This window comes from Struthio camelus, chromosome Z (genome assembly GCF_040807025.1).
Source record: "Struthio camelus isolate bStrCam1 chromosome Z, bStrCam1.hap1, whole genome shotgun sequence".
NCBI lineage: Eukaryota > Metazoa > Chordata > Aves > Struthioniformes > Struthionidae > Struthio > Struthio camelus.
This window is the reverse complement of record NC_090982.1, coordinates 11,141,935-11,166,334: the sequence shown is the minus strand read 5'-3', so window position 1 is coordinate 11,166,334 and position 24,400 is coordinate 11,141,935. Positions and strand designations below refer to the sequence as shown.

At 44.3% G+C, this 24,400-nt stretch overlaps 1 protein-coding gene across 2 annotated transcripts in view; it reads left to right on the top strand.

Annotated features, from left to right (window-relative positions):
• TRABD2A (TraB domain containing 2A) overlaps positions 1–22,477 on the top strand; it is an 82,663-nt gene extending 60,186 nt beyond the window's left edge. The window contains exons 5-7 of one of the 2 annotated variants that reach the window (XM_068927267.1): positions 12,357–12,447; positions 17,646–17,900; positions 21,631–22,477. In XM_068927267.1, the coding sequence (XP_068783368.1) occupies positions 12,357–12,447; positions 17,646–17,900; positions 21,631–21,811 (527 nt within the window). In that variant the 3' untranslated portion in view covers positions 21,812–22,477. The remainder of the gene's footprint in view (positions 1–12,356; positions 12,448–17,645; positions 17,901–21,630) is intronic. The other variant, XM_068927268.1, reaches the window with a different exon arrangement.
• Positions 22,478–24,400: the final 1,923 nt, after the last annotated feature.

Genomic DNA, 24,400 nt, shown 5'->3' with positions numbered 1-24,400 from the left:
GTGGCTCGGCGTTTTCCACGTCCTTTGTCAGCAGGTCTCCTGCCCTGTTCAGCCACAGGCCTACGTTTTTCCCAGTTTTCCTTTAGTGTTCCTGTAGAAGCCTTTCTTGTTTGCTTTGACATCCCTCTTGAGAATCAACTCTACATGGACTATATCCTTCTGCATGGTCAGTTTTATTCCAGCATAAGAGTGGCTTGCTTTCTTTGGCTCACATATGTTTTCTGTTGAGAGAATCTAAAGAATTAGGGAGGAAGAAAAAGTGTATGAAGCAGCATATTTAGTGGTATTGAATTCTGGCATTATTATGACAGCCAAGGCCTCAGGTGAAGCAACAGTTTCTCGGAGTTGAGATTAAACTCCTCCAATCTCTCCTGCCTCTTTTAAAAGCTGAGAAACTCCAAACATGCCAGCTCATGAATAAGAAGAGTGGAGGGTTCTAAGCTTCCTTAGATCCCTGTAGATGAAATGACTAATTTCACTGAGAGCCTCTGACTGATGTGAGAAGTTCAGAAGTAGTTCTTCTTAATCTTGTAAACACCATCAAATTCTCTTTTGTCTCAGAGCTCTTTTTTCCTTTGCTGTTCCTGAAAAAAGCATCATTCTGAGACTTTAAAGCATATTGAATGTTGACAAACCATCATTAACGCTAAGAAAAGAAAGATGATGATGAAAACTTCTTCAATTACCATTTCTTCTAATTACTAAAGGAAACAATGAATGTGTTTATTTAGAATTACCCAGATTTGTATGGATTAAAACCTCCAGGGACTGGCTGTTTTTTCCCCAGTCTTTTTTCTTCTTTAAGACCTCACAGAAAGAGGAATTGTTGTGAGTAGGCTGATTAACCAATGTCTGAATTAGCAATTCATCAAGTTGCTAGACACTTAAAGAGCTCCAGATCTTATTTGTCTTCCTACTGAATTCTTCCAGCAGCAGAGTGAACTGATATTCTTTAAATTACTATTAACTCTCAGATAGTTGACATTTGATGCAGTAATATTCAGGAAACGGGTTTGGATGTCATCATGGAAAAGTAGTTGCTCCTATCTGAGCTAAAAAGATAGGTATGTAACTTATCTGCTTATTCCCCTGGACAAAGCAAAGAGAAAACATCCTACCACTTGTGGTCAGTCAGTGCCTGGCATAGTCTACCAAGTGACTCTCTGTGACTTCTCCTGTTTTTGAGGCAGCCCTCAGGATGTGAGAGGCCAGTTAATTATGCGTCAGCCTCAGGTGCCAAGTACCTTGGAGCCGCTGGCATGTGTGTTGTGCTTTCCTCTGCCCCTTACCTCATAAAAAGCAAAACAAAACTGTAGAAAAAGTCTTATCTGCCACAGAGGGAACTGGAATTGTGCTGAGCCTCAGTCCTGTGTGGAGGGTAAGGTGCTGTCATTCCCAGGTTCACTGTTATTTCTTGAAATATGCTGTTTTCTCTCATATTTTTGGATAGAAAATTATGTAAGACGAGCAAGATTTATGGTCTTTGAAAAAGGCAAGATTTGAGAAGGGACCTGTTAGCAATGTTTATAAAATTAAGCAACCCACGCTAAGCGCAGGATCTTTCACTCAGACGTGTGTAGATGTTTTTACCTGTGAAGCAAAACAAAACAAAAAGCTGCTATAAGAATAAAAAAGTTGCTCAGGCAGATGGATGTCAATTTGCCCTTGAAAATCAGTGGGAATTCAGAGCCTAACACGGAAGCTTTGAATGTGCAGTCAGCACATTTGGGATTGGAGATGTAGGTGTGCACCTACAGGGAATGTAAAACAGAGCTGCCATTTAAAAAAAGGATATGAAATGTGTAATGAGGAAGTTCATGGAAAAATCAAAGAGAAGCTGAATGTTGGCAGATCCTGGAAGAGGACAAAATTTGAGCAAGAGGGCAGGAAGATGGTGTAATGATAAAACATTAAATGAGCCTTGTGGGGCCATCCTGCTGCTCCCTGGGCACAAAGGGCTTGCTGATTGACCACTTTCTTGTTCCGTCTCTGGAATGCAGCATCATTTTAACTGCTCTGGGTGGGAGTAAAGGCTGAGTCCCTGAAGGTGTGCCTCTGCCTCTGTAACCTGAGAATGCCAGATACAAACCGGCAGCTTTGAGACTGTTTTCCTTAGTAGCTTCTTTGAGTCTGCAGAATGCTAATGACAGGGTTTATTATAACAACAGTCCCCAAAGGAGATAGATAGTGCTGTGTGGAGGCAGGAACCACATCCAAAGCCCCAGGGCTGACATGAAGGGTGCTCTTCCTGATGTCTCTGACACGTGAAATGGAGAATGCTTTGCATTTCTGATCAGAGGCAGAAACCTCCATTCTAGCACATCAGTGCAACTGTCAAAATCAGCCAGGTGAGATAGCTGTGGAGCTGACAGTCTGGAGACCATCAACTTCTTGTCTGTGCTGGGCAGCAACAACAGGAGAAAGTATCCTTTCATCTTGTAGCGTGTTTTGTAAATTAGTGGAGTCTCAAGCCCTTAAAGACCTATTTTCTGGAAAGAAAGCACTGCTATGCCACAGGAACAGGTCTGATGGCAGAGGTGACTGAGAAATGCATCACAGACATAGCATTGGTGTTTCTTTCCATTCCTGCATAACATAATGCTGGCTGTTCGCATAGTCACTCATGTGCGGGTCTCCTTGACTACTTAAGCTGGGTCTTCAGCAGTGGAAAACTCCAAGTAAATGCCACTACAGATGGAGACTTGGTCATAAGGCTACCTGAACAGAAGCAATTAACTCAGTTTTTACAAAATATATCCTATAGGGTGGTACACTTTTTCATTTTGTTAACTTTTTTTCCATTACAAATTTGGGTTGATAATCAATGGAAACCTTTCTTCCAGCTTGTATTCCTATAACTATCAGGAGGCTTGACTTTGCCCAAAGGTAAAAATGGGGATCCAGAGAATCAGATATACTCATTTAGAGGCCTAATTTTAAACTGAATCAGAGTGTCTTGATACCTTTCACTAAGAAAAATGGCTTCATTTTGACTTACGCAAATTGTGATTTATATGGTTATTTTCTGCACTATTAGGTAAGTTTTCCCATGTTGTGCAAGGTCTTCATCATCAATTATTTTGAGAAGGATTTCATGTTTATATGATGGTTACAAACAAATGTGCAAAATTAATCCTAATATTGTGGGTTAATTATCAAGGCAAGTCACTTTTAGAGAAATGGAAGGTTATTTTTTGTTTCATCCTGAGGGTGAATGCAGTTTGGAGGGGCTTTCTTTAAGTGTCTCCATGTCTAGTAAAAATATTCCCATAGGCATAGCTGAATTCCACTGTTCCACAGTCCTGTCCCCCAGATTTTCCCCTTTGGTTTGGAGCAGTGAAGTATGCTCTACTAAGATGTTATACTAAGAAAAGGACATTAAGTTATTGCTCATCCCTCCTTCTCCAGAGGTGCCACCTAACTGTGCCATGTGGCTACCCAATCCCATTTCTAGCCAAGTGATCTGGTTTCATAAGAGATTTTCTAGTAGGTTCTCAACTAATCTGTGTGTTTTTAACAGCGCTGCATTAGGAAGCAAGTGGCTATCTGTGCAGTCAGCATAGCTAGTCAGGAGGAGCAACAGCCTTCAGGGAGAATGTGCAGCTGAGAAGGAGCTGAGAGCAGTAACTTCTTAACCCACATCAGCCTCAGCAGAGCAGCATGTCTGACTGAGTCTTCAGAGAAAGTCTCTTGCAGGTAGACAAGGTGTGTTACCTGCTGACATGCAAAAAGAAGCCTGAGCATAAAGCAAGCAGCCAGAGGGAAGTTCCCTCAGCTCCAGCCCAGCTCTGCCAAATGTTGCTGTGGAAGCCCATAGCATGGCAGCAGGGCAAGCTAATCATTCATTACTGGTTTTGCTTGGATATGGAAACCTGACAGTAACTTCAGGCTCATGCACCGTGTCTTGCTGTATGGCGTATGCCTGGAAAGAGACCTAAGGAATTTAACTTGCCCTTCCATTTCTCAGTTTTCTCTAGGTTATCTGTGTTAAAATCCTGGGCAGACTAAAACCTGTGCATAAGGTGTGTATATTGAACAGGAGTTTTCTGAATTTTACTAAATTTAGCAGTAAATTTTTCTGTTTAAAAAGCTGTTTTAGCTAATGTGGCAAATGGGGAATCTCAGCTATTTATCAATGTCCTCTGTTTTCTACGTGGTATTTGTATTAACTAGGGTAACTGTGCAGCGTTTTGTCCTTCTCATTCTGGGAGAACTGTGAGCTCACCTCACCTGGGTGCACAGTGTACATCTTTGAAAGCAGTGTCTTCCTCTTGAAAAGTGTCTACAAAAAGTGTACAGGAAAGGAAACTTTTAAGGGAAACTTACCTGTAGCTAAGCTGATCTCTTCACCAGCTCTTCCTCCTTCTGCTTTGGATCATTTAAAAATATTTTAGCTAGCTTTTTTTTCTCCATAATTTTACTAAGTAGGTTAAAATGACTCTGTGTCCTGCATTCCAACTTGTACATAAAACGGTACACCAAAGCATATGCATGAGAAGTGGTGAGATTTGCCCACAAGAAGTCCCATGCCCTGGATTTCCAAGTACCAAAGATAGGTTTCTTGGATACCTGTTCAAGGGTAGCTTGAGTTGTCCTTGGGAAAGCTCTGTGTCTGTGACTAGACAGGGATGTCTCACTGGCTCAGACTAGGTGAATACCTGTGGAAAGGTAAGATGACAAGGAGCGGATCTTAAACCATCAAAGAGCGAAACATCTCCCTCAGGGCTCACTTTGCTGCTTTAGTCCTGGGAAGGCAGCATTTGTTTCAGTCTACTTATAATTCAAGATTAATTCTCCCATCTCTGCCTAGTGGATAACAGCATTTCTTTCTGCTGCATTAGGGTGCTCAGTTGGGAATGTCTTCCCCAGCTGCTGCTGTCAGCACATATAGGAAGTCCCCCACCTAGTTATGTACAGGATGTTTTGCAAAGAAAGTTTGGTTGTAAGTCGGTTACACAAAGTTAAGGACTCTGTTTCTGTTTAGTATATCTGCCTCAAATTTGGCTTGCTAAGCTTTGTCCATAAATCCTAGTTTGGATTACCGTACTCTGCTCTGCTCACTTAGTCCTATGTGTGAGCTGAACCAGGTAATTTTGTGATATATTTGTAAAATGAGCTTTGCCTGCCTTTCCTCTGTCCTTGTGCCAAAAGGTTAATGCCAGTGAAGATCTGAGGATAAGGAGGAGCATCCTTTTGTTTCTGCAAGTTTACTTCTGTTTCACCCATTTCAGGTGTTCTCAGGGAATAACAGCTGGATGAAGAAAATTCTCCCCTAGGAGAATTCAGGAGGGTTCCTGTCTGTGGGGATACTTTGGTGTTACAAGGACTCTGCCTCTCTGAGAGAGGGGGTACTTTCTGTGTCGTCTTACTCCATCATTGTGTCCTAAGAACGGCATCTTCAGGGAACTCCTTTTAATTTTGTCAGGTACCTAATGTCAATTACAGTCAGTTTGTCTGCCTCCTAGGCTGATAGACCTAGGAGTCTGAGAGTCATTCTTTATACATGCTTTGAGGCAGCGCTTTGAGGTAGTTTCGGACCCTTCTCCATGGGCTATTGGTTGAAAAACTGCTGTTGGAAGATACCTGTTTACTTAAAGGGTAGCAGTAGAACTGTGGAATGGGAGGTGCATAGAGAGAGATGAACAAGCTGCTGTCCTTTGTGTCCCCCAGCTACGTGATAATTTTTGCTCAAGTTTCTCTTTTGTGTTCTTCTGTAGGATAGTCAGCAGCCTCAGGCCATGCTTTTTTTCACAGGCCAATAACTTTAAACCAGTCACTGACACCATGTGTCCTGTTCACCTTTCTGGGGCATTTTATATGAATTTATCTGTTTAATTTTTGGAAACATTCCAGAAGGAATGATAGCTGATGATTGTCCTTACAAGCATTTCCAGGAAGCTTCTAAAATAATCTAAAGATCCTAAACAGCTCTAAAATATTCTTGAAAAGATTTGGTGTAGTGAGCCATAGAGTCTCTGGCAGAGATCCCATCTGAGCACTCCTAGCCCAGTCAGAGATAGAAACATCCTGCCTTAGGATGTCCCCAGTGGCTAGAACCATTTGTACCATTTTGTGGTTGCAGTGTTATGATCATGTGCTGTAGCTGTTCCCACCACTTCTTGGAGAAGAGCAGTCCAGATCAGGTTTCCTAACAAACATTTTTGTTTCTTTACATGTATGTCCAGTGACTTACTGTCTTGGGGTTTTGTGCAGATAGTCAGTTCCTGGCTTGTATGTGGGGCAGAAGGGAAGTGCGGTGGTGCTTGCGGCTTCCTTTTCACGTGCTCTAAGAGGAAAGGTCAAGGAAATCTGTGTAGCAGCTTGAAATAGTGTATTTTGTTGAAATTCAGAGAGAAACACAGTTTTCTTTAGTTTTACAATCTGTCTTTATATGAAAAATAGAAATTCAGGAACAGAAACTGAACTTCTGCTGTGCAGTGTTTCCTTGTTCATTTGGCTGGATTTGGAAAATGTATGGCCTCATGATGGCTCAAATTTGGGTTCAAAAGTCTCTGCTGAAACCCATAGTCCTAGCTATCCAGATGAAAACACCTCTGTGTGTATTGGCAGCAAAAACTGCAAGCAGGAGAAATAGATCTCATAGTAATCTTCTGCAATAGCAATAGCCTGTGTTCTGCAAGATGAGATATTGCTTCTGAGGAAGGTCAGGAGTGCTCAATGCTTATCCCAGTACGGGGACTGGTTTGTAAGTGCACATTAGTCAAATGGCGTTGTTATGTGAGCATGTTTCCCATTGCACTCCCTGCATGCCATCTCCTTTCACTGCAGATTAAAGGCTAGGGTCTTATTTACTCTCCAGTAGAGTGTATGGCTGAGCTGGTGCACACAACAGCTTCTTAGTCTCCCTTTGAGCTTGAACATAGAGGAACAGAGATTCATGGCTCCCCACCCCCTGCCAGTGTAAATTGACCTCTCAGATGCATCACTTCACCTAGTGGCGTGAAAATAATGCATGGCTGTGTACCGAAAGAAAGGAGGAGGCTTTCTGATGGGACAAGGCCTAGTGCTTTTCTTTTGGGGGGCATTCGAGTGTGTTAGGCTAAAACAGAAAACAGGTGAAAAAGACCTACTCTCTGTCATATGGCTGTGGACTAATTCTCCCTTACAGCTTGACTGCTTGATCTTAAACCTTGAAGAGTGAATCTCTCTCATGTTTTTTTACAGCTTTTGGTGAGGGAACAGCCAGGTCTCTCACTCACTACAAGGTTCTTTTTGTAACAGGGCCCAGACCGCATTTGTTCCCAGAAAAGGGGCAAAAGTGCTAACTCAAAAAAAGAGAGGCTTCTGGTGGGATCCTGTACTTGAACCTCTCACCCTTCTGTAAATATTTTTTTTAATTATTTTACACTTATGTTAAGCCTGTAAGTCCTCTGGGGCTCAGACAAGATTTTTCCAATGGGTTCTCATGGGAGACTTCAACCACCCTGACATCTGCTGGGAAGACAGCACAGCTAGGCACAAACAGTCGAGGAGGTTCTGGCAGAGCACTGATGATAACTTCTTGATACAGGTGGTGGGGACGCCAACCAAGAGAGGTGCGATGCAAGACCTTGTACTAACAAACAAAAAAGGTCTGGTTGGAGATGTGAAGGTTGCGGGCAGCCTTGGCTGCAGTGACCATGAGATGGGGGAGTTCAGGATCCTACGAGGAGGGAGTAGGGCAATGAGTAGGATTGCAACCCTGGACTTCAGGAGAGCTAACTTTGGCCTCTTCAGGGACCTACTTAGGGGAATCTCATGGGACAGGGCCCGAGAAGGAAGAGGGGTCCAAGAAAGCTGGTTAATATTCAAGCATCACCTCCTCCAGGCTCAAGATCAGTGCATCCCTATGAGTAAAAATAGTGGGCAGGAGACCTGCATGGATGAGCAAGGAACTCCTGGCAAAACTCCAGCAGAAGAAGGAAGTACACAGAATGAGGAAAAGGGGACAGGCCACTTGGGAGGAATACAGGGACATTGTCAGTGTGCAGGGATGTGACAAGGAAGGCTAAGGCCCAGTTGGAATTAAATCTGGCAAGGGATGTCAAGGACAACAAGAAGGGCTTCTTCAAATACATCAAGAGCAAAAGGAAGACTAGGGAAAACGTGGGCCCGCTGCTGAATGGGGCCGGTGCCCTGGTAACAAAGGATATAGAGAAGGCAGAGTTATTGAACGCTGCCTTTGCTTCAGTCTTCACTGTTAAGGCCAGTCCTCAGGAATTCCTGACTCTGCAGACAAGAGAGGAAGTCTGGAGAAAGGAAGACTCTCCCTTGGTGGAGGAGGATCAGGTTAGAGATCTTTTGTCCAAACCTGACATCCATAAATCCATGGGCCCCGATGGGATGCACCCACGAGTGCTGAGGGAGCTGGCGGATGTTATCGCTAGGCCACTCTCCATCCTCTTGGAAAGGTCCTGGAGATCAGGAGAGGTGCCTGAGGACTGGAAGAAAGCCAATGTCACCCCAGTCTTCCAAAAGGGCAAGAAGGAGGAGCCAGGACACTACAGGCCTGTCAGCCTCACCTCCATCCCTGGAAAGGTGATGGAACAGCTCATCCTGGAGGTCCTCACTAAGCATTGGAGGGCAAGAAGGGGATCAGGAGTAGTCAGCATGGATTCAGCAAAGGGAAATCATGCTTGACCAATCTGACAGCCTTCTCTGATGGAATGACTGGCTTGGTAGATGAGGGGAGAGCAGTGGATGTTGTCTACCTGGACTTCAGCAAGGCTTTTGACACTGTCTCCCATCACATCCTCCTAGGTAAGCTCAGGAAGTGTGGGCTAGACGAGTGGACAGTGAGGTGGATTGAGACCTGGCTGGATGGCTGAGCTCAGAGGGTTGTGGTCAGTGGTGCAAAGTCAAGATGGAGGCCTGTAGCTAGTGATGTCCCGCAGGGGTCAGTCCTGGGTCCAGTCTTGTTCAACGTATTCATCCATGACCTGGATGAAGGCAAGGAGTGCACCCTCAGCAAGTTTGCTGATGGTGCTAAACTGGGGGGAGTGGCTGACACACCAGAAGACTGTGCTGCCTTTCAGAGGGACCTGGACAGGCTGGAGAGCTGGGCCGAGAGGAACCTCCTGAAGTGCAACAAAGGCAAGTGCAGGGTCCTGCACCTAGGGAGGAATAACCCCAGGTACCAGTACAGGCTGGGGACCGACCTGCTGGAAAGTAGCTCTGCCGGGAAGGACCTGGGAGTCCTGGTAGACAACAAGTTAAACATGAGCCAGCAATGTGCCCTTGTGGCCAAGAAGGCCAATGGGATCCTGGGGTGCATTAGGAAGCGTGTTGGCAGCAGGTGGAGGGAGGTGATGCTGCCCCTCTCCTCAGCCCTGGGGAGGCCTCCCCTGGAGTCCTGTGTCCAGTTCTGGGCTCCCCAGGACAAGAGAGACATGGCCCTACTGGAGAGAGTCCAGAGGAGGGCTACAAAGACGATGAGGGGACTGGAGCATCTCTCCTCTGAAGAAAGGCTGTGAGAGCTGGGCCTGTTCAGCCTGGAGAAGAGAAGACTGAGGGGGGATCTGATCAACGTGTATAAGTATCTGAAGGGAGGGTGTCAAGAGGATGGGGCCAGACTCTTCTCCGTGGTGCCCAGCAGCAGGACAAAAGGCAACAGGCAGAAACTGAACCACAGGAAGGTCCATCTGAACATGAGGAAAAACTTCTTGACTGTGGGGGTGACAGAGCCCTGGCACAGGAATCTCCTTCGCTGGAGATATTCAGAACCCGCCTGGATGCGATCCTGTGCAATGTGCTCTAGATGAGCCTGGTTGAGCAGGGAGGTTGGACTAGATGATCTCCAGAGGTCCCTTCCAACTTCAACCATTCTGTGATTTTGTGATTCTGTATGCCTTGCCCACCTTTAGGAGGGCCTGAACACTGACATCTCATAAATCCATTTCTGTGTGTGGCCTAAGCTGTTAGTGACTGATCACTTCTTGTGAACAATCTTGTATCACATGCCTATATGTATTTGTATGCACATTTATTTTATATAGACAGCTATTCATTTAGTCTGTTTTCTTTTATGCAAGGACATTAGCATACCTTTTTGTTTCATATGCAAATATAGCTGCATTAACAACAATGAGCAAAAGCTCCCTGCGAAGGCATGTGTATGTGAATGTGATATTAAAGATATTCTTATCACTCCATCAAATTAAAAAGAAGATTAAGGATGTTTCAGGAACTCACTTGAGCATGCTGACTGATTGAAATGGGGTTCATGTATGTGCTAGACTGGTACTCAGGATATCAGTTTAAATCACTGCTCTGAGCAAGGATAACTGAAGATCAAGGAGGGAGTAGCTAGTTTGATGGTATGATGTGAGCGGTTATTCAGTAGCTCACCACTGAAATGTGTGAGACCTTAAGCTTTTAAACTGGCACAAGGAAAGCTGTTTTAAGACTGTAGATTGCTTATTCTTATAGTTTACTTATCTTTATGTTTTGTCTCCTTCCTCCTGAAGGACTTGGTTTAAGGAAATAAGAGTTTAGAGCATTGGTACTGCTTTTCACTGCCATGGATGGGATTCAGCTCATCTGATATTGCCTGTATGAGATGGGTATCTAGTATGAACTTGCTGTATACACCCCTTCTATCATAATCAACAGAGAGATGCTTTTCTAAATGAGTGAGTTTCCTGCCTCACTCTCACTTATCAGAAGGTCAGTCACTCTTTGGAAGTGCCTGTTTCCCTGCTCTCTAGACCTGGGAGTCTGGTAGCACTCGATGCCTGTTAAGTGAATGACTCTTCTCTCCCTTTCCTCTTCCATGTACCTCTTTTCTGTGTTAAAGCTGAGAGAGACAACTAGCACCTTATTTCGGTCTGGTACCTTATTTAACTAGTGTTGACCTTTCAGTGGCTAGTTTAACTTGATTAAAGGGCTGAATTACAGGATTAGGTTAGATCCATATAAAGGTAACTTAACTTTCCAAAAACAAACGTCAGGCTGAGGAGGAGGGGAAAGATGCAGCAGTTATGTGACAAAATACAGTACTCATATAGTGTATATTGCATTGTTTGGTTATAGGGTTTCTTTCAAGCTAGAGATGTTTGTGTTTTAAGGCAAACCAAAACTTCATCTGCATAAATATGCTCAAATGATACCATCCAAATATCTTGCCCCATCGCTTAAGCTAGCAGTTCATAAGCCCTTTGCCATTGTGGCGTGAGAGCTTGGGAGCTGGCACTTCAAATCATCGAAACCATTTTGGTCTGAAAAATCATAAAATCCCTGGGTTTAATTCTTTGACTGTTAATCTGGTCATTACTCGACTTCCCCTTCTTTTCTCCTTGATTTCCCTGTCCACAAGGGTCATTTGGATGGTTTTATTCCCATATATTTATGAAGAATATTCACAGCAACAAGTTTTCTGAAACTGTTTATCAGTTTCAGCACTGCTTACATCTACAGAGGGAAAGGAGCTCTCTAATAAGTCATATGCTAGTTTGAATTAAGGGTAGGCTATTAAATGAACAAATGTTTTCAAGAAAGCTAGACTTACAAGGGCCTGTGGCAGGCCTCTGTGTCCTTCTGCTTCTCAGCAGACTTGTGTAATGGGGTGTTAGAGTAATTGTCAAAGGCAGTTAGCTTGTAGGTCATAAAGTCCTTTAGAATTCTTACACTGTTTTGAATAATCATTTATTAATTATGATGCCAAATTACAGGCTGATCAACCTTCATATCTGGCTGAAAATGGAATCGAGCTATGAAGCACAGAATTAGCTAGGCCTGGCTAAGCCCTTCCCAAACTTTAGCTGATATTAATGAACTGGAATTTCTGTCCCTGATGACTTAAACTGAGAGAATGAAAAGGGTCAGTTTAAGTCATCAGTGTTCAGGGCTGTTTTCTCTTTGCTGCAGTTGGATGATTCTTAATCATTTAAAAATTGCTAATGATGTTGACTGGCATCCCAATTAGTGCCTCTGTGATGCCAGAGTATCTTAAATTGATGCACACGCTATGGCCAGATTCTGACCTGGCTTGCACCACTACCGTTTGTAGGCAGGTGCTACTCTTGGACAGGTCTTTCACGATGACTGCATCCCTTATACCCCTCAAACAGCTACAGTGGCCTGAGAATGCATCAACCTGCAGGACCAGAGTGAAGGCCATTATTTCTGATCACATCTACATTTTAGAAAGGCACACTGTGATAACTGAAATGACTTTGAGGAAGTTCAGCTGTCATTCTTCATATATGCTGTGTCTCTCATGCATGCTAGTGGGGCGTGCTAAAGCTGTGCCCGCACTCAAAGCAGCATGCCTCCTGTGATGAGGAAGGACTTTGTTGCTCTGCTCACTCTCTCCTTTTGCTCCTTCGGTTCTGATTTCATTTTTCTCTTAACTGCAGGTCACTTCATGGGCAACAACACAGTGATTGATGTTTTGAGGAGAGAAGGGTACGAGGTAGAACACACTCCAGCTGGACAAGCCATCAGCAAGTAATGCATGCTTTTATCGTAGCTGAGCAGCCAATGGGAGGATGGGTTGTAAATAATCATGAAGAGACAGCAGCAGTGGAGCTATAGCTAACAATGAGCTGGGCTCCCTCTTTCCTCCCCACTAGTTTGCTTTTCTATTCCATGAGCCTGTTTGGAAACTGGATTTTATTTGTTTTTAGGGGATCAATAAAGGTATTTTTTCCCCTGCAAGTTTTTAACTCTTTAACAGTCAGAGTATGTATTCTTAGATCAGTAGATCTGGGTGCTGTCTCACACCACGTGCTCCCAGGATCCTTCTTCCTCCCTTCTAAGAGTTCAACTGCCTTCCCTTTTAACACACTCCTTCCCCTGCACTGCTGTTTTTGATCCTTTCTGATTTCTTTCTCTCAGCCTGGAATCTGGCTGTCCAGAGTCCACCCAGCATACTTTGTTCTGAGCTGCTTTCTTTCCAGGCTTTCTCCATCACTGATCATTTTCACATCTCCTACTCTCTTCTACGTTTGTAAGTCAAGGCACTTGCCATTCTGGTTCATCTTGCAGCTGTCCTTCAAGATATCCTCTTAATGCCCCTCTCTCTCTCACTGGATGCATTTATCCACATCTGTGGTTTCAACTGCCAGAGAATTCCAGATAATATCTTCCCCTTTGCACTCTGCCTAGAATTGAGTCTCCTCTTGGCTCACATCTTCCTGGACTTCTTGCCACCAGCTTAGGCTCTGCATTTCTTGTCTCCTCCTTTTTCAGGTTCTGGCCAATCATATGTTCTTGCATCTCTCAGATATCCCCACTATTCCTGGTAGTCACTAGTAAAAGACTACAGTGGAAAAAAAAAAAAAGGTTTGATCTCAATTATTGTAATGTTTCCCTTTTATCCTCTGTACCAAGCATGCTGGTTCTCACTGCTTACGTTTCTGTTTGTCCTCTTCCAGGTTTCTGATAACCAGGCTGTCAGATAGAAAGATGAGCTTTTGTTCTATATGATTTGTGGTGGGGACACAAAGCAGAGCCTTGATCTGTGCCATGTGCTCCATACAGATGTAATATAAAATAATAACAGATATTTTTCTCCTACTCTGGTTGCATCACCTTTCTCCTTGCACCATTTTCGTTGCCTTTTTCACACCATGAGATTCAAACCCTGCCAGGTTAGGCTTTTGCTGTGATTTCTGATATGAACTTAAGTCACTAAGCCTGTACTTAGACTGAAACTGTCTAGCCAAGATTCATCCTCATGAGCACATCCTGTAACCCTGTTGTCACCAATGGGCAGGCAGCCTGATATAAAAAGGGCCTCTGTGCTTACCCACAAGACTTAATTATCCTGTAGCATTTGAGTCACACCAGGCAGGCCACTGTAACAGTGTTCAAGGGAATAATTAAAAACTTGCCTGGAATGATCTTTTTTTTTTTTTTTCCAGAATATTCTTAGCTGAGGCATTCCTTAATACAACCATAGCAGCTTCATAAAACTTAAGAGAGCTCAGTATGTACTTGAGAGTAAATACAAAGGTTGATGTTGCTCTATGAAGCTGTAGCTCTCAGGAAATCAAGGGTAGACAGCTATGGAAAGGAAGGCTAGTTCTTCACTCACCAGTTATTCTCAGGGTAAGTAGGTATGCAATTCGTCTGACCATGTCATGGGAGTTCACTGTGCAATCAGAGACTGTTTGGTCCTGATTGCCTCTCAGGCTTTTCATTAGGACTACTGGACAGAAAGTCTTTTCTGGAGCCTTGATTTTAAAACTGACTGAGTGAATTAGCTCAAAAGAAGGTGGAACTTCAGTGTTTTATTTTGAGAAGCGGTGTTAACATTTCAGGATGATTTGGAAATCGGCTTAAAGATATGAAGATTTTCAAGAAAAATGTGACTCCTGAAGGAGAAGGACACTTGAGGTGAGGGAGAGAACCAAGACAAGAGTACTTCAGAGTGCTGAGGGAAAAGTGATGGAGAGCTTCTTTTCTTGGTAGCTATCCTGGGTATGTTGTAGGAGCAGCACTCGGGCAATCTGTGTGAATAAACCCAGTCCAGTCCCAAGTGAATGTGTAACCATATCCACCTACTGTCCTAGGCACCAGTGCTGCACAGGGTCCAGTGGCCATGAAGTCATGCAGAAGACTATTTCACAATGAGACAAGGAAGAATGGCAAGTGGCTGAGCTGTGACATAACAGCAAAAGGGCTGCTCTGCATATCAGGAAAAGTGGAACATATTAGTAGAGGGGTCCTAAAACAGGAGGAGGAGGAGGAAGTCTGCAGTTGCCTGCCTTCCTGCATTGTGCAGTAACAGGACATTCTGCATCTTCTTCTGCTCTGGCTGAACAGGTCTCTTCTGAGATTCCTTGTAGAGCATCTGTGTGTAGAAAGAGATCACCCGTGTTCCTGGAACAGGCAAATAGCTGGGTGCAGGCACACAATTTCACCTGCAGATAGAGCTGCATGAGGTGACCAGGGAAAGGGAAGGAGCGCCCATAAAGGAGAGTGAAGGCAGGAGGGCTACTTCTTTGTTTTGTAGCCAAAGCAAGGAAGGCAAAGCAGATGCTCCAACCCCACAGCACAAAGAACAGTTTATATATAGTGCCACAAGTTTAATCAACTTCCTAGTGTCTTATTTTGGACTTTTAAATGTTGTTCCTGATTTTAGGATGTATATCTATATTTATGTGTATTTATATATAGTAAAATATTCATCACATAATCACAGCTGTAATTAAGGCACTTCCTGGCTCCTCCCTTCTTGGCTGTTGTGCTGAAGGAGAGAGCACCAGCCTTGGAGGAGGAGGAAGCACTTTTGCATCTTTGTGCCTTCTCTTGTACCTGTTCAGAGGTCTCTGGCAGATTCACCTGTAGAAAGTGTTGCAGTCGAGGTTGTGTACATGAGTATTTTACTAGCATTAAAGGCTGCACATATCAGAACAAGTGGCTGGCGGGGCAGTTTTGAGTCTGTCCTGGCTGTATGCATAGAGGGGCTGAGCTCTGGCATGGCACTGTTGTATGTTTGATAGGGTAGGCTGCAGGTAGCAGGGTACTCCCTAATCTACAGGTGAGATGGTGCCCACTCTGGGGCTTCCACCAATTAAGGACAGACACAGCAAAGGAAAATCAGGGAAAAGGGAACTATAGCCAAAGATCAAATCAGATGCCTGGAGGCAATGGGGTAGGAATGAGTCTGTAAGGGGTAGTTAGAGGGTGGGTGCTATGAGGATGTTAGGCAGGAGTCCTGAAAGGTCAGGCCTTACATTTAGAGGCATTAAAGAGAAGGCGTGACAGTGACAAGGATTTTGAAAGGGACCAGTAGCCCAAGACGCCTTCTGTAACAGTCTGTGTCACAAAAAGCTCATCACGTGATCAATCTGTGATTTCCTTGCAGGAAATAAGATCAAATTCTCCTCTTTTTCCATCTCCTCCCTCTCTCATGTTCCAGTCCATAATGTCGCCTTTCCCCTCTTACATCCATCACAGAGGCTCTGCAAGGGGCTAGCCTGAAAACTGCAGCCATGCTGAATCAGGCTTTCCTTCTGGGAACGTTTCTCTGTGACTGCAGGGCAGAAGGGAAACACACTCTAATTCTGGGAAGGTTTTCAATTGATGGAAGCAATGCTTTTTGCACAGGGCCTGGGCTCTGTTTTAAAAAAATCTTCCTCAATTTCAACCCAGATCAGTCTCTAGCCTAGTCCTGCTAGAGAAAATTGGTGCATCTTCTCTCTCTGGGAAGTAAACTATGGATCGCTTGGATATTTTAGCTGTGCTCTGTGTCTGCATGGAATATTATTAAAAACTACCTTGTGTCAGGTTTGTTCAAGAGGCTCATAAACAAGTGGAGAATGGAAATCACAACGTTTTAGGAAATGAGGAGGAAAAATGTGGGTTGGGAAAGCCAGGACTGAACAGGAGAAAGTGCAGAGCGTGTACTCTCTATTGTAGTGTGAATGGGGAGATGTTGCTTGCTCAAAGTATGATGAAACAGAGCTTGAGTAATCAAGGTGGAGCTGATTGTTTCTTCAATGTACCACCTTTGGGCTAACTTGGGTGAGCACTGCCTTGGCAGCCCATTTTGGTGACCTGATTGAGTGGTCCTCTGGGCTTTCCAGACCCACCTTGTGAGAGAGCTTGCACTTGCACAAAGTCTCACTGCAGTATCTCACTTGCTGTAGCTGCTTTAAATTTCCAGATAATGTTGCCAGACTAAAACAGATGTCTCTAAATCCAGGGTCTGTGCAGCCAGAAAGCTGGCTACCCTACTCCCTCGTCACTTGCAATTAATTTGTGCAATTAATTTGTGCATTGTGGAAAGGCTGCGATTGCTCAGCCTCCCCAGACATAGACATCCCTTCACATTTTTCTGACAAAACTTCCTTTAAAGCCACCATTTTATGCTTCTCTGTACGTACATATGTATCTGAATAGCAGGACAGACTTACCTCCTCTTACAAATGGGCATCGAGACAATAAATGGTCACGTTAGAAGTTAGTACCACAACAGTGAGTTGAGCTCTGTTCTCTCCTTGTCCCCTGACCTGGTATTTTATAAAGGCTATGCCACCTGGCTTCTTGAGAGAAAAAATAAGAAGAGTGTAAAACTTGGCATGGCCACAGCTAGTCTGCTTCTGGTAGCCTATAGACTACATGGCCCAAAGGGATGCTTAATCATACATTGAGCCATTTCCTTCAAGGACAGTCATTTGCAAGATCTATGTCTGTAGCCATGACCCCCAGTTTGTGGACCAGCTCAGGACCTGTCTTCTCTGTCAGTGGGAGCTGTTGATCTAGACTGGCCCTCCAGCTGGTGTGCCTTAGTCTCACACGCTAGCAATTAGTTGGCGCGGCAGGAACTGATGGAAGGAATGATCTGGGCTGCATTCTGCAGGAGGTGAAATGTAAGACTAGATGATCACAGTTTGACCTTCTCTGACTTTGAGGGTGATTCTTTTCTGGTTTGCTTCTAGAACACAAAGTTATTCCTAAGTGTTTTTCTATCCTTAACTAGCCTACATTCTTTTCCCAAAGCTTTTTTTCCATTAAAGAGAGGAATTCTGACCAGACTATTGACTTTGGGAAGAAGAGGTAGGAATACAGGGCAGAGGAGTAACAGTGCAGAATACATATCAAGAAGAAGCATTTGTTTTATATGTGGTTTGATGTGCGATACCAAGATCTTGCCTCAAAACCCATTCAAACACTGTGTTACTTTCTTCTTCCAGTGGGAAACTCCCCAAAACCTTGTTAGCCTTCTCATCGTCCTCACCAGCACACAGCACCTATGTAGTCTCCCAAGAGCTCCCACTGCCATTGCATCCGCATAAGGAGGAGGAAGAGCTCTTGCCTCACCTGCTGCTCCCCGACAGCATTGACTTGCTGGAGAAGGTGGACAGGAAGTACAAAAAGAAGAAGAAGAAGCAGCAGAAGAAGCAAAGACTGCGACAGTTTAATGACCTCTGGGTTCGCATTGAAGACAGGTAGCCAAAGGCTGGGGAGGGAGGAGGGCTGGTCATGCAGACTGGGACTTTAACTTAGACTGATTAATCCACTGTGCCAAACTGCTGTATAGGCTGAGTGCGTGCTGAGATCAAGCTGAGAGCAGGATTTGGCCTTATCTTCTCTCTTCCCCTCTTCTAGTTGTTATTGAGACTGACAGGTGCTTTTAATGGTAATGTAGTTTCTTCCAGCATAGTTAGGTTTGTGGAAAATTAGGTATAATACAAGTGAAAGCCTTGTCCAGACCGTTTTCCAATTGGGCTTGAGGGACTGTAAGCATGTGGTAGCCCTCCTCATCAGAGAAGAGCGGGTCAAGTGGTGGATGATAACAGTCCAAAGTCTCACCCCTTTACCCAGGAGCTCCTGTATATGTGGAAACCCTTGTAGCTGGCATATGTGCTCCTTCCATTTGGACAAGATTGGTGCAGTATTTCCAGTCTCTACTCTGCCAGTGCTAAAGAGCATATAAGCCCTCTGGCATTACTGGAAATCTTGGAAGGGGGATAACAGCCTATGCATGGTGGAGTTAGCATAACAAATGCTGTGTATGGGGGGAGAATCTACCCACTAGTTTTCACCCCCTAAAAAGCTGAATCTGTAACAAGAACTGCAGCAGCCTGCAAAAAGCCTACTTCTCCCTCATTGACTATACTTAGCCCTGTGGCTGAATATGTACCTTTAAGTTTCCATCCTGTCACATAATGCATAGGCCTGTTTCTGCTCTCTTTTGCACCCTGTGTCTTTGTTTATATCTGCCATATTCAGGATGAAAGCATTTTACTTTTGTACTGCTGTAAATAACCAAACAGGAGAGAACAGGGCCTGCAGTTCTTGAACTGAAGCCTCTACGTTGAGTTTATTTTTCCTCTCAGAAGCATATATCTTCTTGGACTCCAAGGTATTGAGTATATCAGGATGTTCCTATGCCACGCTGCTTCACATCCCTGAGTCCCAGCTGCGTTACTGCTTTCAATACGTTGCTCAGATTGGCCGAGAAAGGGTATATCAGCTGTTTTTCTGTTCCAAGCATTCAGCCACTGTCAGACTTTCTAGAACAGACTCCTTTCCCTTTTTGCTTAAATACTTCTGTGACCTCTCTCTGTTCCTCCTTCCTACCATAAGTGTGAGCATGTAGGAGAGAGAGGGAGTAAAATGCACATGGAAGTCCTCAGCAGGTTTCTGCATACCTGCCAAGAGGCCTATACACAATTCAAGAATCACTGATACTAAGAATCAAATAACGCAAATCAAGAATTAAATACAATGAAAGGATGTACTGAATACATCCAATTGTGTGTTTTACACTATCATTTCATTTCCTTTAATGTAATTGATACCAGCTGTTTGTGAGCAGGTTGTTGGAGCTTCTGTTGACAGTCAGTTTAGTTGAAATGCTAGTCTGATTTGGAGCCTTTGTAATCTAAGGTCCTGTCATACCTGCACACTGGCATATTTAGTTTTTCACATGCAATTATTCCCATAAAGCCTGGGGGTCTGTGAGTGCCTCAAGGTTCGGTAAACATGCACTTGCAGCATCAGTGCCTTCAATAAACATAGGGAAGATAGGAGGAAGTGCTGCTGTGACTAAACTGGAAGGACTTTTGGGGAACATACTGGAGCACAAATGCTGCAAGACCATACTGAGGTAAAAGTAAAGCTAAAAAATGCTGCTGACGATGACAATTTAGTCAGCTGGGAGCAGCAAACTCTTTTCCTTCTATTCTTTTGTAATATTTTCTTTCTTCCCCTGCCAATGCAAGCCATCCTTTGCTAGAAGCCTACTCAGATGCTAATCATAAGTAAGTTTTAAGGATGAGTCCGTAGTAGCAGAGAGCATAAATGACCAGAGATGGATCTGTTGCATGACCCGTATTGGGAAAGACAAGCGACAGTGATGTGTATAGGCTCCCCGGGAGATTGCTCTGCCCTTTCTGGAGAGGGAAAGCTCTGAGTATCTGTGGCAGCTGTCATTCAAGCACAGACTCCATCTCTGCTCTTCGGATTAGTTCTTTGCAAAGCAGGGGGAATGGGTACTTCCTCCCCATCCCAGCATCCCGTATGTGTCAGCAGTCTTCACTGCGGCTTGCTGCTTGTGCAGCCTGGGCTGTGCTGACAGCCCCATCTCGTGGTGCTGTGCCATGCAGCCCCATGGAAATCCACCTCCTCTGGGCTCAAGCACACAAACGTGCCACGTGTGCCTTATCTGAGGTCTCAACCCTTGTTTATATGTGTTCATCTTGGTGCCTAGTCATAAGTAAAGCTGTCAGGTTTGCTGTGTCTGGGCCTGGGCCACTCATAACTTCACTCCTGTGAGCCCATAAACATGAAAGGTCCAGCTCAAAGGATTTAATACAGTCTTGAAGTGGGCTGTGCTGAATTGCTTTGGTCCATGCTCCTGTATGTATCAGCTGTCAACTGTATTTCTTTGTTGTGCAGCCAGCTGGCTTTCCTCCAATCAATGTACAAACCTCCTGTGGGGGTTTTGGGGTATGGAATGGTAAGTGTTTTTAAAAGGATACTAATTGCCTTCAAATTCCCAAAGCTCTTTTGCTTAATGCAGTTGGCCAAAAGGAGGCAAGAATGGTGCACAGCAGCTGGGATGTGGGTGCAGGAGAAATGACTCCGCTTTTGTATTTGGCAGGTCGGTAGTATGGCTTTTAATTTTGTTGGAATTTGCCTTTGCCTCCACTTAACAACGTTGGGCCCTGGGATATATGCCATCCTTATAGCTGTGAGGTCAAGCATGACTTCAACCTGTTGTCTAAAGAGAACAGCACCTGTGTAATACCTGACCTTTCTAAGTCTTGGCATGCAGTGCTAACAGCCTGAACCATACAAAATCTTCTCCTTCATCACTTGCCATAATGAAAATTCACCATTGTGTAGGCTCTGACTCAATTCTTCTTCATCCATCTTAAGAGTCCTCTGCGCTATCTGGGATACTTCAGGATGCTGTGATCTTTTTCCAGTGAATTTTCTTTCTTGGTCTCTAGGAAGCATTTCTGGTGGTGGATCTTTCTCTCCTGAAAACATACCATACAAGCCTTTTGCACTTCCTAGCTTCTGGAAGGGAACATGCAGTACAGCAGCAAATTTAGTTCCAGCTAAAATAAATGTACAGAGGCGTGGCTGGAGAAGGTCAGCTCAGCTGAAAACAGGTGCTTCAGCCCTGTAGAGCTGTGCTCAGCAAGCATTGCTGCAGTGACCCTCTTCTGCTGCAAAGCCTGTTCTGTTCCTCTTTGGTATTTTCTGCTTAGCTGAAAGGCTGGCTGGGAGGAACTGGGAATATTACGGTTTTATAACCCCATTGCACCCACCTGATTTACCATGTGGGAGCAATGGGCAAGCTGACTGGATAGATCTGAATTCAGGTCAGGAGTACAAGCAGTGTTGTCTGCACCCTCTGCAATCTCTTCCCTGTTCCCCCCCAAAACTCTTTTATACGGTTCTTCTGGGCCAGAGCCCTGCAAGGTGGGCCTCATCCCTGTTGGTGGCATGGGGGAGCTGCCCACACCTTTGAGGAAGGGAAGAGGCAGTCCTCTGCCATTAGGAGACCTAGTCTCTCAGTGAGCATGGAGCCAGTACAAGAGACCATGCCAAATCTCTGAGGAAACTACAGAACTTGCAGAGAGGCTGACCACATCCTGTCCTGTGGGCATCAGGTAGTTCTTGGGTAACCTGGACTGATTTTCTTCTCTGCTTGCCTTGCAGTACCACTGACCCTCCTCCCCGGATCCGCATCATTAATGGCTACATCACTGTCGAACCCCAACCCCGGGGCCACGGACGCTTTAGTCACACTCGCACAGACACCAGCAGTGCGCACCGACTTTTCCAGTCTCTGTTCCTCTCACTACTGACTTTGGCTTTGCATATGATAAGGCTTCACTGAGACACAGGGAGAGTCAAGCTGCAGGGCTCTCAACTTAAAAAGCCAACAAGAAACTTATGTGAAAAAAATAAAAATAGAAGACTCTCGAGTGGGACACCTGTTCTTTGGGGTGTTCTTAAACTGCCTCCTTTTCCTGAATCTGGATTATTAACACTATTAACTGGTTGGACCTGCCCAATACAGGAGAAGATATTTTTAATGAAAGCGTTATTTATCCTTCTCTTGCAGAAGAATGATTTCATATTATCCCATAATGCTTTGGGAAATTTATAATGTCGCTACAACAGAGCTGTTGTTTAGCTGTATGAACCCAACTAAATGACATATTTTTTGCCTTCAGTGCCTTGTGTGAAGATTTACACACCACTAACTTGTTTATTACAACATAGTATTTTGGTCATATGAGCACAGTTGAGAGAAAGGTTGGTATTTTATGTCTCTACTGCTAATGCTTTTAATTCTTGCCTTTAAGGACTTCAGATTATATATAAGGTTCACAACACCTACTACAGTAGAATAAAACAGTACAGACCTGGGGACAAAATGTTTCTGCTATCTGTTTAGTGGTATAAGATGGGTAGACCTGAAACCCCAAAGGCCAAATAAATCACTTAAGTGCAAATACATAACTAAGAAAAATAAATGCCTGGGGAACTTCACAACCATACTGTTGACTTTTATAGATTTGCTTCCTAAATCAGAAATTCTGAAGAGGTGATCCAAGAATCCCAGATTCAGAACGTACCCTCTTTCTGTATTAAGAATATACCGTTTATTTTATAGTAGGATTCACTTTTGGGCATTTTTGGGTTTGGGTCACTTTTAGGGAAAAAACCCTTTCTTCTCTTCTGCACAATTAGGCTCCACTGCAAAAAATTCTTGCAAGCTTTCTGCTGATTTCAGTGGAAATTTCTCTTCTCAGACTTTCCAAACTGTTTAAATCTTCCACCGTGTACTTAAAATAGCCATGTTGTTGCTTATTGATACTAGGAAGCTTGGAAGTGGTGGGTGATGCATGATTTTCTGTGTCTGTACAGGACATCCTCATCACACTGACTCATTTTCTGAGCACCATATCCCTCCCTCCTCCTGGGAGGGTTTCCATAACATGGAAATGTCTCGTAAGCTTATTTGCTTCACCCCTGGGACAGCTTGGAGCCAATGCTCTGGGTCTGGTACCATGCAAATACAGCAGTCACCTGCCCCAGTAAGCTAACAAATGATACGATTTCTTCCAGTTTCACTACTTTTCTTGCTGCCTGTGAAAAGTCCCTCTTTCCTCACCCTTCTACTGCACGCTGGAGGAGGAAAACCAAAGAGCTCTAGCTTTCCTAACAGACTTTTCATCTCTAGGTCCCAAATTGGTTTACAGAACAGGAGGATTCAACCTAAGCAAAACCTCAGTATTCTAGGAAAAAAAAAGAAAGGAGAGGTTGAGTATTGCAACATGCAGCAGCGATGTGGGGAAGGAAACATATCTGGGCTGGGGTAGAAGACAGCACTGTATCATTGTGTATTCCTTCTTACAGTGAATTTCACAAGACCTGAAGGTCCTAAAAGCCTTCTGTATTCCTTAGCATTACATAGCAGCCAGGCTGGTGATGTGCTTTCTTCTGACTCTCTCTCTGGTTGATTTTCCACTGGTGTAAACTCTCAGAGACCCAGTGGACCTCTAGCTATTTCTCTTAGTCTGAGTATGACTGGAGAATATCAGATTGGATGGTGTAGTTCTCAAAGATACACTGCAAGTAGGACAAGCTGAGAAAATGCCTGCATATTTACCAGTGTATCTGAGGAGTCAAAAAAAGAATACCCACCAAATACATATTGAAGTGTGTTCCGCCACCTGCTAGTCCATGCACTGACATCGTTTCTACTCACCCTGTTGCCTGTTCTGCAGAAATGCATGCTGAGGTGTGACACAGGTTCAAAGGACTCCAGCAGCAATGGAAGAAAGGGCTGAGGCAAAACGAAGGGTTTCCTTAACATCTGCTTTTCTGAACCATCTGCTCTGGCCAGGGTGCATTGTTCTTGGTCAGCTTTTCTTTCTCAAGATAAAGTCTGCTGCATAAAATGGTCAAAGGCTGACTTTTCTGTGTGCTCCTTTCTCCATGTTTCTTCCTGAGCTTTGCCTCCGTAAGGGAGGTCAAGTCAACTGGAGCAGCCACTGTTGTTTTTCTCTGATTGCAGTGTGGGAAGGGTAATTACAAAACACTCAGGAACATGACCGAACTGTACCAGCAATATGGATAACTCTGTTCTGGTGCCATCACGCATTCTGTATCCTCTTTCCAAGTGCCTGACTGAGGAGGGTACTTAAACTGATGGTTTGTTTACCTGAAGAGTCTGCATCCGGAGAGAATGGATGCAAGGTATTTTTTGAGCATCACATGGGCTTGGCTTGATACCTGTGGACTAGGCTAGGGTTCCTAACGCTCACATTTTTTTCTCCAGACTAGCCACAGTTGCCTGGCCATGGGACACCAAAGTCTTGAAACTCTCAATGGCATGGAGAATAAAGCCTTGCTCTGCCTGCACAAGCCACTCAGCTGTTGACAGTGATGGGTTTTCTAGAAGCTAGAATAGCCC